Source organism: Dermacentor albipictus, chromosome 8 (genome assembly GCF_038994185.2).
Source record: "Dermacentor albipictus isolate Rhodes 1998 colony chromosome 8, USDA_Dalb.pri_finalv2, whole genome shotgun sequence".
Taxonomy (NCBI): Eukaryota; Metazoa; Arthropoda; class Arachnida; order Ixodida; family Ixodidae; genus Dermacentor; species Dermacentor albipictus.
In genome coordinates this window covers 32,879,907-32,892,011 of record NC_091828.1, presented here as the reverse complement: position 1 = coordinate 32,892,011, position 12,105 = coordinate 32,879,907, and the positions used below count along the sequence as shown (strand labels likewise).

Genomic DNA, 12,105 nt, shown 5'->3' with positions numbered 1-12,105 from the left:
ACAAGGCGAATTAAGAGCGTGCCTGTGGGATCGAAAAGGGCAACACATTAGGTAGGGTATCCGAAAACGAGAATATTGAGCGTCGCCAGATTTTCCTTTAGCGATGCGCCAACGAAACCGGCTGTTTCGTGTTTTCTTCGTGGGGCCTAATGGGACTCGGGTCGTGCTCCAGAGGGGGTTCTCGGTGTGGGTGTCACCGAACGGAGTGATCGGCGGGGATCGTGTCTTACGTGGCTGCTTGAACTCGTTGGGAATGATGCAACGCACGAAGTGTGGATGAGTGCTGTGCAGTGTCGCCATCAGCTTGTTCAGTTGTTCCTTTGTGGCAGAAAAGCGAGCAAAGCAAGGGTTAGGCGCTTGCGCGCGCACACACAACAACGCCACGCCGATGTAAGACCGGCCACAGCCAGAGACAGCAGCATTAGGCTCTAGTAAAGCCGCGTAACAGCACGAGCGCCGAGGTAATCTCTACATTATACCGAGAATTTCATTGTATAACTTGCTGTGCGTAGCACATATTTTGGCGACGTACTTTGTGGCTAGCACCTTGTATTACGTTGTAGGTTAGCGAGCACTTTTTTTGCCAAGCGCTGCTCATGCAATCACGAAACTATCCGCCATAATGGCTTGAGCTGCAACCAAGCATTTACATTTCGTGCCAATTACTGCACGTTTAAGCTGAATGTGCAAGCCGTCAGAGAACAAACTTCTGCATTAACCGCAACGAGCTCCGCTACATGGTTTAGGATCAGAAGTTACGTGATTATAAATAGTGAGATAGCAGCAGCGGCAATTGCGATCTTGACACATTAGGCAAAGCAAAGCAAAGCATTTCATGTTTATCGCTCACATTCATACATTCCCACTGGAAAAGTTGACAGGTTGGAAGGAAATCCAAGGGGCAATTCCGTGTAGATTAAGAGAGAATTTAGGGGGAAGTGAACCGTGCTCGGTTTTTCAAGTGCAGGTTTGGGAACCGTAGGGGAGTTATACAGGACACGTATTGGGAGACATTAAAAATCATGTATGGGAAAAAACGACAATCACCGGGTAACAGATTTATCAGGGGCAGATGATACGTGCGTATAGGTAGGTGGACGCACACGTGTGAATATGCACGATGCATTGCACGACAAACGTAAAGGTGAGAACGAGGAATTTCTTTTTTTTTATCTCTCTCTTTTCTTAAGAAGGCGGCAGGAGGAGTGAACTACCTTCGTACTAGAAGAGAAAACACGGAATGAAACGTTCTATGGGTCCCATTAGTTATGGACGATCGAGGTATATTATACATTAGAGGTATGCGGACAAGGAATTTAGACAGAAACTACAGGACTTGGAATAACAGGAGAAGAAAGAAAGGCGGGGTATCAAGCATACAAGGTAACACACGGGTACACCTAGAGCACGCAGTCGTAAACGTTGCTCGATATTCAGACGTGAGCACTGAATAGGCAACGTGTCGAGACGAACTTGTTATTCTTTGCAACAGTTTAGTGCCAATTATTGCTTAGCTAAAGCTAGCTCGTTAAACGAAGCTTTCATTTTACCGTACGTCGTGGTGTTCGTAGCAGTAAGGTTACTGCCTTATACGCGAACGAATGTGCACGTGCTATGTTTAGCTTACGCCTCCTTCACAACCGGCTGGTGCAAAGGTGGGACGATTCGTGACTTTGCCGTGCTACACAAGTAAGCTTCGCTAAATTTCCAAACGCAGCGCCTCGAGAAGGCGTCAAATTTTGTTTCACTCGAACAGTCGACTGCGTGCTACGGGTGCGCAGGGATGGTGACCAGGTACCTGGGGATTTGGTTTCGTTGGGGATGATGCATCGGACAAAGTGGGGCTGCGTGGAGCGCAGGGTGGTCATGAGCTTGTTCAGTTGCTCCTACGGAGAGACAGGAGGTTGAGGTCATGCCGTTCATGCCACGGACTTGGTTTGAGGTGCGCGAGCAAGTGACCCGGCATTATAGGAGTTTAGCGAGTCCTTCGTGAACTGCTTGCGAATAGAACACGTCCGACGTAGATATTCGACATATCTTTGCGAAGAGTTCTTCCGATGATCTCATAAGCTACATAGAATGGCGCCTCAGGCTTCCTCGTTTCCTGCACTGTGAAGTAACCTGCTGCGGCTGAAAACGTAACATTGTCACTAAGGCCTCAGACGCACATAGAACCTCATCATCTGGTTAGAAGGACAGCGAGTTGGTCTAACTAGCTTCGCCTCATGATTAGTGTACGGTGCGCCAAAAACGGGTGAAGATAGAATACAGCGACGACACTCTGTAGACTCGTCATCTTGTTGGTGTTATACTACAGCCAGTGCTGACTGTGCGCTTGTGACCGGATGTGGCGGGTTGCATTACCCAGCACAGCTACGATCCGGCGAGAACTTCGCAGTCACACAGTCTACGAATACGATGGTAATAAACGAAAAACTGCTAATAAAGTGCGCGGCGGACTTGCTAGTAGGAATTAAGCTTTCGGTGAAGCTAAAAGCGAGGCGCCACCGCCTTGTGTACGCGGCGCGACCTACTCTTGATGAACGCGGCCTCCTATACTACCTTGAGTCACTTGCCCGCGCGAGCGTGCTCTTCAGGAACCTGTAAAAGGGCTCAAAACTTATTAGAAGTAGTGATACACGGAAATGCCTTTGTGAAAGGACACCAACATGCAGGCACTTAAGAATTGATAGGTTTCCTGCTGCTACAATCATTCACGCAAACAAGCACATATCGAAGGCCTGCAAGCTCATAAGAGACGTTTGCCTCTGCTCATGCCTTGCGGCAATGAGCACTGAATCATTGGTAAACGAAATGACCAAGTTCGTTTTCGATTGTTTCTTTAGAGTGTTGACGCGATTACCGATTTGCCGCTTTGAGACAGCCTTCTCTTTTGTGCTTGCAAACAAGATGCAGCGAGTGCTCGTGCGCAAAGCGACAGCGCGAGGTGCTGCACGAGTGATGTGCGGCCAACTGCATAATTCGCGCAGTTGATTGGCTTGTTTACGCTGCTAGCGACTTGTGTGAACCTGTGTGCGACGTACCTGCCACCATTGCGCACGATATACAATAAAACACACACAAACACAGAAATACGCATTTCGTACGTTGATAAAGATATTTTCGAGGCTAACAGAAAAGCTGAACGCCTTACTGTGCAAATTTATCTGCGCAAGAGTACATTTTACTTTCACTCAGAGATTGCTCACAACTGCTGATATTAACCACAGGCAGCACTAAATGAATAGAAGAAATTATTAGAAGAAACGGACACATACGTGCGACATTTGTGTTGTTTGTACTGTTACGATACAACATACGCCTTAAGCGTAGGTGCGTTTTCGCACTTTCAATGTTTCTTTTTACTCAGTAGCCACCAACTTTTGTCGCACACTGACGTCGCTAGATCAGTTTAGAGCGTCATCAAAAAATGCACACTTTATTGCTCGTTTTCTATATTAAATATTTGTGAATTTCTGTACACGTTAACCAATGTAAAAAGCCAAGCGAGCTTACCCTGTACAGACCAGACACAGTCTGGAAGCCGGAACCCTTCTTGCGACCGCCTGAAAGACATCATTCGTAGTTGTGTAAATACCCTCCCGGTATTCATTTAGCTTCCTAACGGTACTTATGGGCATCAAAAAATACGTGGGCGTGACAGTATTTGACAGAAGTCCTTTCGCGTATCAATCTTAACTCCTGTAACTTCAAACCCTAAATGTAGGGACAATTTGGAGTATCAACAAAAACAGGTAAAGTCAAGCTTATTTACAACACACACAAAGTACAGTGTTGAAGGTAGCGACAATTAATTTCTTTCCCATGAAATTGAGCAGTAAACAATGCTTGTCATAGATTATTTTGCACCTGAATTTAATGTAGGCGAGAACCAGGAACTTACCCTTTCCACCCTTGTCCTCAGTGGCGCCCAGACCGGGGTGGTCCTCAAAGATGGACTGCAGCAGTGCGTTGGAGCCCTTCTTGAACTGGTCAACGACGCAGTCGTTCAGAGGGTCCTTGTTCTTCTCCAGCCAGCCGCTGAGGTTGTAGGGCACCTGCACAGCAAGAGTGCGCGCAGATGAGTCATGTCCGCACGGTGCGCCTCAGAAATATTTCTGTGCAGGTGGGTGTGTACATCACGCTGCGTGTAGCACTCTATTTGCCGAGGTCATTTCCTATTCCATTCGGAACAGGGCACACTTCCACCATTCCAAAAAAAAAAATCAAGTATTGTGCAGATGATGCACCTTTAGGGCGCACACGTCGCTTTGACTTGGTTGCGTGACAGAAAGGCGAAGTGGGCGCAGCGCCAGAAATTTTGATCGACAGCGGCGAGCTAATGGCGAAATAGGCGTAGATTTAGTTAGTATTCTTTGTCTTTTGCTTGGCCTAATCGTACATAATCGAGAGTGCGCACGTGATAAACGGCGAGTTTTCGCAGTTTTCACGATGTCACGACGAAGTGGTGGTGGCCATAAAACAATTCGACAACTTTTGAGGGCTAATTGCACAAGTGGAGTACAAACAGATTGGCATAGCTTTACGTTACAGCACCCCAGGCAACGTAAGATAAAGTACAATAATAAGCAAAGGGAGCAGAATATATACGTACTGTGCCGGCGTAGTGGACAATGGCGAAGTGAGCCTCAGCCTGGCCAGGCTTAGGTGGCTTCGGCTTGATGAAGTTTGGTGACTTGCCAAGATGGTTGGTCTTCAGTTTTTCCTCGAAGGTCTTGTCAGAAGCCTTGGGGAACATAGACTCCTCTTCCAGGATGGAGAGCACACCCATAGGCTGGCGGGTGAGGGGGAGAGGGCGGCAATCAGAGCACGCCAAGTCTTTTGATCGCAAGTGTGAGTTAATAATCCCATAGCGGTCAAGGATATAGTTGAGGACAGCTTTAGTCGCCGCTTTTTCTATTGCACATGATTCTCAAGTGAGACCCGTTGCCGATGAAATCATTTCCTGGGCTGTTATTTGCAGCGTACTAGGCAACGTCATGTCGTCGATCGGTTTATGTTGCGGCCATGAGTTTCAAAAATTAAGCACCTAACGTAAGATGAACCTTCTGAAGCGTATTGTATAGTAACACACTACTAAAAATATTCTTACGACATAAAGACAGTCCTTCAATCTTTAGTTCGACATAGCAAGAGATTCTTCACAGCCGATTGTACTCTGTTGACCGATCAACAGTTGAAATATATTGATGCATTTTTTTACTGCATAGATGCGAGCAATAACTAAAGGCCTAGTACTCGTATGGCGAAAAATTAAGGCAAGCAAGGTTACATATTGAGCCATAAAGGCTTTATCACAAAAATTAATAATTTGCATGCATACTTCGCAGGCGTTAAATGTCGCTGCACTATTCATAATTGCACGCTGTTGAAGGTACAGTAAAAAACTCCAATAAAATGAAGAAATTGAAGTCCAGCCCCCCATGCACCTAGAAACGAAATCCCAAGCATTGTGGGGTCATTAACAAATGCGATACCAAGTGTTTATTCTCAGATGCTAGTTATTAATAGAAAAAAAAATGAGAAAGCTGCACTCTCTTAGTCTTCGAATGATAACAAAAAGCTAAAATAAATGCAAGAAAACAACACAGCAAAAGGAAATCAGCAAAAAAATAATCATCTCAGAACGGGTGACCACATGCAAAGTGTAAGGAAAATATCGGCGCAGAAGGTATAGCACATGCTTTGACACAGGCATATGTCTTCTTTAAGGTTAGGAACTGTGCTATGTGGTGATCAGGTATAGTTCGTGACCATGCTGTACTACGGAGACGGGAAATATCGGTTCCTATGGGGCGATTTGCAGGGGGCAATTTAGAGGGATACCGTGGAAACTACTTGTTGGCACATCTGAAGGCTTATAGTGATCATGCATTTTCTTTTCTTTCATCCGTGAATCACACGTGGAGCAAAGTAAATTGAGGCATCAGACTGCGTGTGCGCTTTAGTGTCGCTTGCCTCATTTCACTTCGACCTTGCTGCGTGGCACGGTGGTGACGAGTTAGCTTAGTGCCTACGTAATCGCGGGGTTCACCGTTGCAGTTGACACAAACAACGGCGAGGGGGTGACTGTGCGCAGCGGGTACAAACTCGCTACGGGGAGGTCCTCGTGCCGGGGCTAGGCATGGCGGTTGGTGGTGGGGGAGTCTTTACCTTCTCAATAAGCTCGATACAAGCTTGGAGATCGAGACCGAAGTCAATGAAGACCCACTCGATGCCCTCGCGTTTGTACTCTTCTTGCTCCAGAACGAACATGTGGTGGTTGAAGAACTGCTGCAGCTTTTCGTTGGTGAAGTTGATGCAAATTTGCTCGAAGCCGTTGTACTGTACACGGTCAGGCAGAATTTGGGGGGCAGTAGATGTGGCGGGTGTCGTGTACGGGGGAGGGGTATCGTAAAAAAATGTGCAGTGGTGGTAGCGGCGGTAGTGCCAAGGGGTGAGACAGAAAGAAGAAAGCACAAGATCCCAATGTTAACAGCGTGAAGCCACTGTGTCACTTGAGACGGCGGCCGCGGAACCAACCGAGGCACCTAAGCGCAGCAAACACTGCGTAACCAGCTCACACTTTCAGGTTAGGATTACCGACCGCAATCGTCTGTTTAGACGGAAGTTTGCTAAACAAAAACGCGCGGTGCCTCTTTGTGGTTATGCGGCCGTCGGCCCACTTGCGGCAGACGTGTTACGCTGTTTCCCTCCCTGCGCCGGCGGCGGCGGCTAACGTTGCTTACAGGGCGCACACGCATAGCTCCAGTAGCTCTCCGGCCACTAGTTACCTTCTCAATGAGCTCGATACACGCTTGCAGGTCGAGGCCAAAGTCGATGAATTCCCATTCGATTCCCTCGCGCTTGTACTCTTCTTGCTCAAGAACGAACATGTGATGGTTGAAGAACTGCTGCAGCTTTTCGTTGGTGAAGTTGATGCAGAGCTGCTCAAAGCTATTGAACTGCGAGGATCAGGGAGGAGGGGAAGGGGGAGGAAGAAGGTCTACATCGGAAAGACAGGTGACCGACTACAGGAACGCACCGCGGGAGCGGGCGGAAGGATACCAGGGTTGCCTGTGGATTTCAGGGAATGCGTCAGTCATTTCGTATTGAAAGTAGTTGTGCCAGAGACCGAACCAGGTAAGCAGGTTGCTTTGCCTGCCTTATAATTAGGGCAAACGGCTAGGAATAAGGGCAAAAAGGGATACATAGGTGCCAGTCTACAAAGGAGAATGCGGGATTGTAGAGGAAGGTCTTAATGGGACGGAGGGCATTAAGCTATCGTACATTTTTTTGAAGCTATGTTCTTCATCCATGTGCACGCCTAGGAAGTTTCTCACGAAACGTAGATGTGAAATTTACGTTCTGCGCCGTTGAAAACAGCTTTATCGGATATGCTCGCCGTTGACTAAAATGTCTTCTCGTTCAACTTCTCTCCACTGTAGCCATGGCAGACGCTTCACATTCTGTGTGCACTTGGCTCCATTCTGACATGCCTTCTGATGTATGACAAAATGAAGAGGAACCTTAAATGCGCCCCCTTACCTCTGCTAAGGTATTCGGAATTTGTGGGCAGTGACAACTAACAACAATGCTTCATAATAACGCGTGAGATCGATAGTGATCTGCCCACTTCATGATAGGGATGACCGTGTTTAGTTACGTGGCAGATATTTTACGAAATGCGCTTCGCTATTTCCCGATTAAATTTCTCTTAAACCAAAGAAGCCAATGAAAAGAACGCAAAGAACACAAAGAACGTCAATGGCATACGACTCACGTCGAAGATCTCAAAACCAGCGATATCCAGCACACCGATGAAGTGCTGACGCTTCTGCTTGGTGTCGAGCGTCTCATTGACACGCTTGACCAGCCACTTGAACAGCCTGTCGAAGATGGCCTTGGCCAGGGCGCCCACAGAAGCCGTCACCTGTGCGAGATAAAGCGGACAGATTTTTCCAAGAGCCTGGATATTCAATGCGAAGTTTGAAGGCTCTACCGACGTTCGAAACTGCATATTTTCTATCTTTAGACTTTCTGATTCTTGTTATATTATTGTCACTAAAATTACAATTGCCTATATTAGTTCTATAACAAGTGCAGAGCAAAAATCGATATGGTATATCGATGTTAGTTACTCTCGACACGTATGTCCCCCTGCTTCCTGCTGTAACTTAAAAAAATAGCACCCATGGCACGACTCGCGGATTTTAATGCAGCCGGAATGCAAATAAATCGTGGCTCTTCCTCACTTCGTCACGCATATAGTACTAATTACCCGTAGCACCTCACTAAATAACTCAACTGCACACTCTCCAACGCTGCTCACAGCGTCGGTGTGTCAAGTCACTCGCTCAGAAGGGGTGCGGCTCGACCGGCGTACCTGAGTGATGTTCCTGCCCTGGGTGACGAACTCCGTGCCGACCTTGATGCGCGGCTTGAGCAGGTTCTTGTAGAGGTCGGCGGCGTTCAGACCCAGCAGGTGGGCGACGCGCTCGCCTTCCTCAGTGCCATCGGCCTCGGCCTGCTCCTCTCGGGGCCTCTGCTTGAACTTCAGGCAGCCGAAGTGCATCACGGCAGCCGTGACCTTGTAGATGTTCTCCTTCTCCTCATCCGTGAAGCCCAACACGTCGAAGGCAGTCTGCGGGATGCGTTCGGACGTTGATCGCTCGACTTCCAGCGAGGTCTTTTTTGAAAAAACGCGCTAACGAAGCCACGTTACACTGGGACTGTGCTAAAGGACAACGTTGTACCTCTGGTAACCTACGTGTAAGCTAGGTATGCTAAGATGCTAGTAGTTGTGGTGCCTACACTCCTAGGAAGCCGGAATTTTAGGTGCTACCTTTCACCTGATGATAAGAATAACTGAGCGGATTACGACGTCTTCACATGCAAATATTTTGGGAAGCCTGTAGGCTGTGGTTAAAATACAGAGACACATCTGTGCTCAAATGACGTGCGTAGTGCTGAGCAGCATTTAACTCGAAGCATACTGCTATTTCACTAAGGAACTAAAGCAAACTAACAGGTGCGATTATGACTGCTCACATATTCGGTAGCAGAGGTACGTGTGATAAAAACTGGGCCTCAAACTACCTTTCACTTCACTCCTGACAAGTCGAACGCAGCATTCAAGATGAGGTAATAATGACAAAATAAAAAAAAAGTATGCTGATGAATATGACGTGATTGAAGGAAAGGGCAGGGGACGTGAAGGTGGGAAGGAGAAGAGTTACTCACGTCGGTAACCAGAAACTCGTCGCCGTCGTCAAGGCCGGGGATGCTAGTCTTACCCTGGGACACGAAATGGTAGTCGTTGACGTTGTTGCTAAGGAGCAGTTTCTCTGCAACGGCAAGGAACAGGCACGGGAAGGTCGCAATGCTGCACTAGGGTCGCGACCTTCCCTACCGCCCACTGCGATACCGCAGCGTGGACGCACACCTAACACGGCTCGCCTCTTTCAACGGGTTGTTTTTATGGCGTACGTACACGATGTGAGGGAATAAAATATATATCGGCCCTATTTTCGCCGCAATCTAATTCGGGTCGTCATAGAGTTCCTATCAGTCTTCGCATCCTCCTAGATCCAATTTGCTGCGCTTTGTAACGAAAAACAAGGTTTACTACAGCTTCGCGCCTACGTCCATTTTTTTTTACTATTCGAACCCACTTTTGCCGTGGTAAGCAAATACGCAATGTTTGTAACCACATGATCGTGAACTACAGGGCGCGGAAAAATGCAACAACGCACTGAACTCACTGCGCAGCAACGTAACTGAGCTAATGCCAGTGGGTAGGCTTTTCCGTCTCGCCTGTGAATAAGTGATCGTACATTAAATAGGGTACATTTAAACATGAAACCTATTTTGCGAACAACTTTGGACGAGCACCGAGTTTTAAGGCTGGCGGTAGCCTACGAACAGAGTCGTGACACCTGCTGCTTTCTTCTTTATCAGTATATGTTTTATGTGTGAAGGACACTATGGTATTCAGCGGAATAAGGGAATTCTTGGCGGTACGTTTCCTAGAGCGAACGACTGCTGGCCGGTTGTGCGAAACAAGGCGTCTTGTTGAAGAGGTTTGGTTGGAAGAAACATACGCGCGGGGATATGGTTGTTTGGTCTCTAAGGGTGGATGAGGCATTCGCTAGTGGAACAGGCAAGGGTTGAAAGGCAGGCTCTCGAGCAAGAGATAAAGTGGAAGGGTTTGTCCATGGGTAAGCCCACGAATATCGGGTAATTGTGGTGGTTTGTCACGAGATGGTGGTGGCAAAGGGTGGTGGTATAGAAATGGTGGCATAGAATTGGTGGAACAAAGGTGGTGGCAGAGAAGTCAAGAAGAGACGGGACCCATGACCGTGATGCGTATAGTGTTGTCGTGTGGCCGTGTTACTCACGTCGGTGGCCATCAGCTCTTCGCCGTCGTCCAGTCCAGCAATCTCAGTTTTACCCTGAGACACGAAGTAATAGTCGTGGACGTCATCGGAGAGCAGCAGTTTCTCTGTGTTTTTTTGGAAGGAAGCGGCACAAGCACCCGGAGGCAAAGCTCATTAGACAATGCAGCAGCCAAGAGCGCAGCGCTTTGGCAAGCCACGCGGGTTAGCTCCAGCCCACGAGTGGCGCCCAACTAAAGAAGTATAACCACAACTAGGTAAAGAAGGACCCTGCCTTAACTGAAGGCAACCAAGGTAATACAACCAGCCCTCAGTATGGCACAGTTGGTTTACATTTAAAATTGCTTAAGATGAGGGCAAGCGCAGAAAACAAAGAAACCGTGGGCGCTGGCAAAAAAAGAGAGAGCATTGGCTACATAGGGTTGCAGAATTATTTCTGCATTATTTACCTAGATATGCATAAAATATAGGTGTTCTTTTCTTCCTGTGTTTATTTATCTCTGTCATTGACGATAATAGTAATTTTAATCGTTTTATTAATATTAGATCTCTTCTCGCAGGTAAAAAAATTCCTATTGGTTACAAGTAGAAAATATTTACTGCCTTCATCTGTTCCTTCTAATATAGAGCCCAGCGTCATTTTCGCTGCACTACCATCCTACTTTCCGTGTTGCGTTATCATAAGCTTGTCAGAGTTGTCACTTGTTAGTGCGGAAAAACAGTGAAAAGACAGCGCACAGAAAGCTTTCTGAATATCGGCAGCGACTGCCTGCCAGTTCTTAGAGAGAAAGTGATGTTCACTTGCATGCAGTTTCCTTGTCATGGTAGGTGACTAGAAAATCGCATTACTTTTTTCGATTGCTCCTTCTAGTGAAGTTTGTATAGCTCCTAGCTGGAACTATCCCACAATCCAGAAAGCAGCTCCCCTTCTGTGCATCCATGTCTCAAAGCAGAAGTATTTTGTTTAGTTTTTTTAACGTTTCTGCGCCATTTCGTAGCGTTGGTGCGCCAAAGATGATTTTCGCCACAAAAGCATGACGAAGCATGTAAGTTTCAAACAGCAACAAATACAGACGCCAGAAAATAAACAAGATGAGCGTCAACACCATGCACTGTCATCGCAACCCTTTCGTCCCCCATGTTACGTCTTAGCCCAAAACGGCAACGTGAAGCAATTAGATGATATTTTGTGATTACTAAAAGCAATGCGACTGCGTAAAGCACGGCTGAGTAGCACTAGCAGTTTGCTTTGCTTTTGCTTCAAAGAAAGCGCGCGAGTTTCTATGTGTTCCCTGAGAGCGCAATTTAGGGAACCGCACACTACCTTCATGTGCGTACCAGCCTTTTTAATGGCACTCTGTGAAGATCAGGTCATTGTGTATAGTTGTGGCCGATTATGACGGGTAATCTGCCTCGTCTGTTTTCAGTAATCTGCTGCGATGTGTAACGGTTGTTCCATAAACCAGCCACTGGGACGTGAGGGGTCCTCAACGCCAAACCGTTCTTCCAGCGTCACGTCGACTGTGTAAAGACGCGTTGCTCGAGAGAAGCCTTAAACCGCAATTCTTTTATCGTGATGTTGTCACCGCAAAGCCACCATCATGGTATCTTTAGTTGTAGCCTGTGAGTTACAACTATGTGACGTATTTTTTTTTTTTGCAGAGAATGTCACCCGGTTATTTGAATTTTTTTATTTCAGCAGCGAAGA

General features: G+C 47.1%; 1 protein-coding gene across 29 annotated transcripts in view; it reads right to left on the bottom strand.

The window, feature by feature from the left end:
• Mhc (myosin heavy chain) overlaps positions 1-12,105 on the bottom strand; it is a 46,754-nt gene that overhangs the window by 17,437 nt on the left and 17,212 nt on the right. For 9 of the 29 annotated variants that reach the window (XM_070523234.1, XM_070523235.1, XM_070523241.1 and 6 more), the window contains exons 10-16: positions 10,401-10,504; positions 8,387-8,644; positions 7,784-7,933; positions 6,175-6,345; positions 4,616-4,795; positions 3,905-4,058; positions 3,517-3,566 (exon numbers count right to left, since the gene is read on the bottom strand). In XM_070523234.1, coding sequence (XP_070379335.1) covers positions 3,517-3,566; positions 3,905-4,058; positions 4,616-4,795; positions 6,175-6,345; positions 7,784-7,933; positions 8,387-8,644; positions 10,401-10,504 — 1,067 coding nt within the window. Of the gene's footprint in view, positions 1-230; positions 319-1,798; positions 1,887-3,516; positions 3,567-3,904; positions 4,059-4,615; positions 4,796-6,174; positions 6,346-6,794; positions 6,966-7,783; positions 7,934-8,386; positions 8,645-9,243; positions 9,348-10,400; positions 10,505-12,105 lie in introns of all 29 variants that reach the window. The other 20 variants (XM_070523249.1, XM_065431340.2, XM_065431332.2 and 17 more) reach the window with 8 other exon arrangements.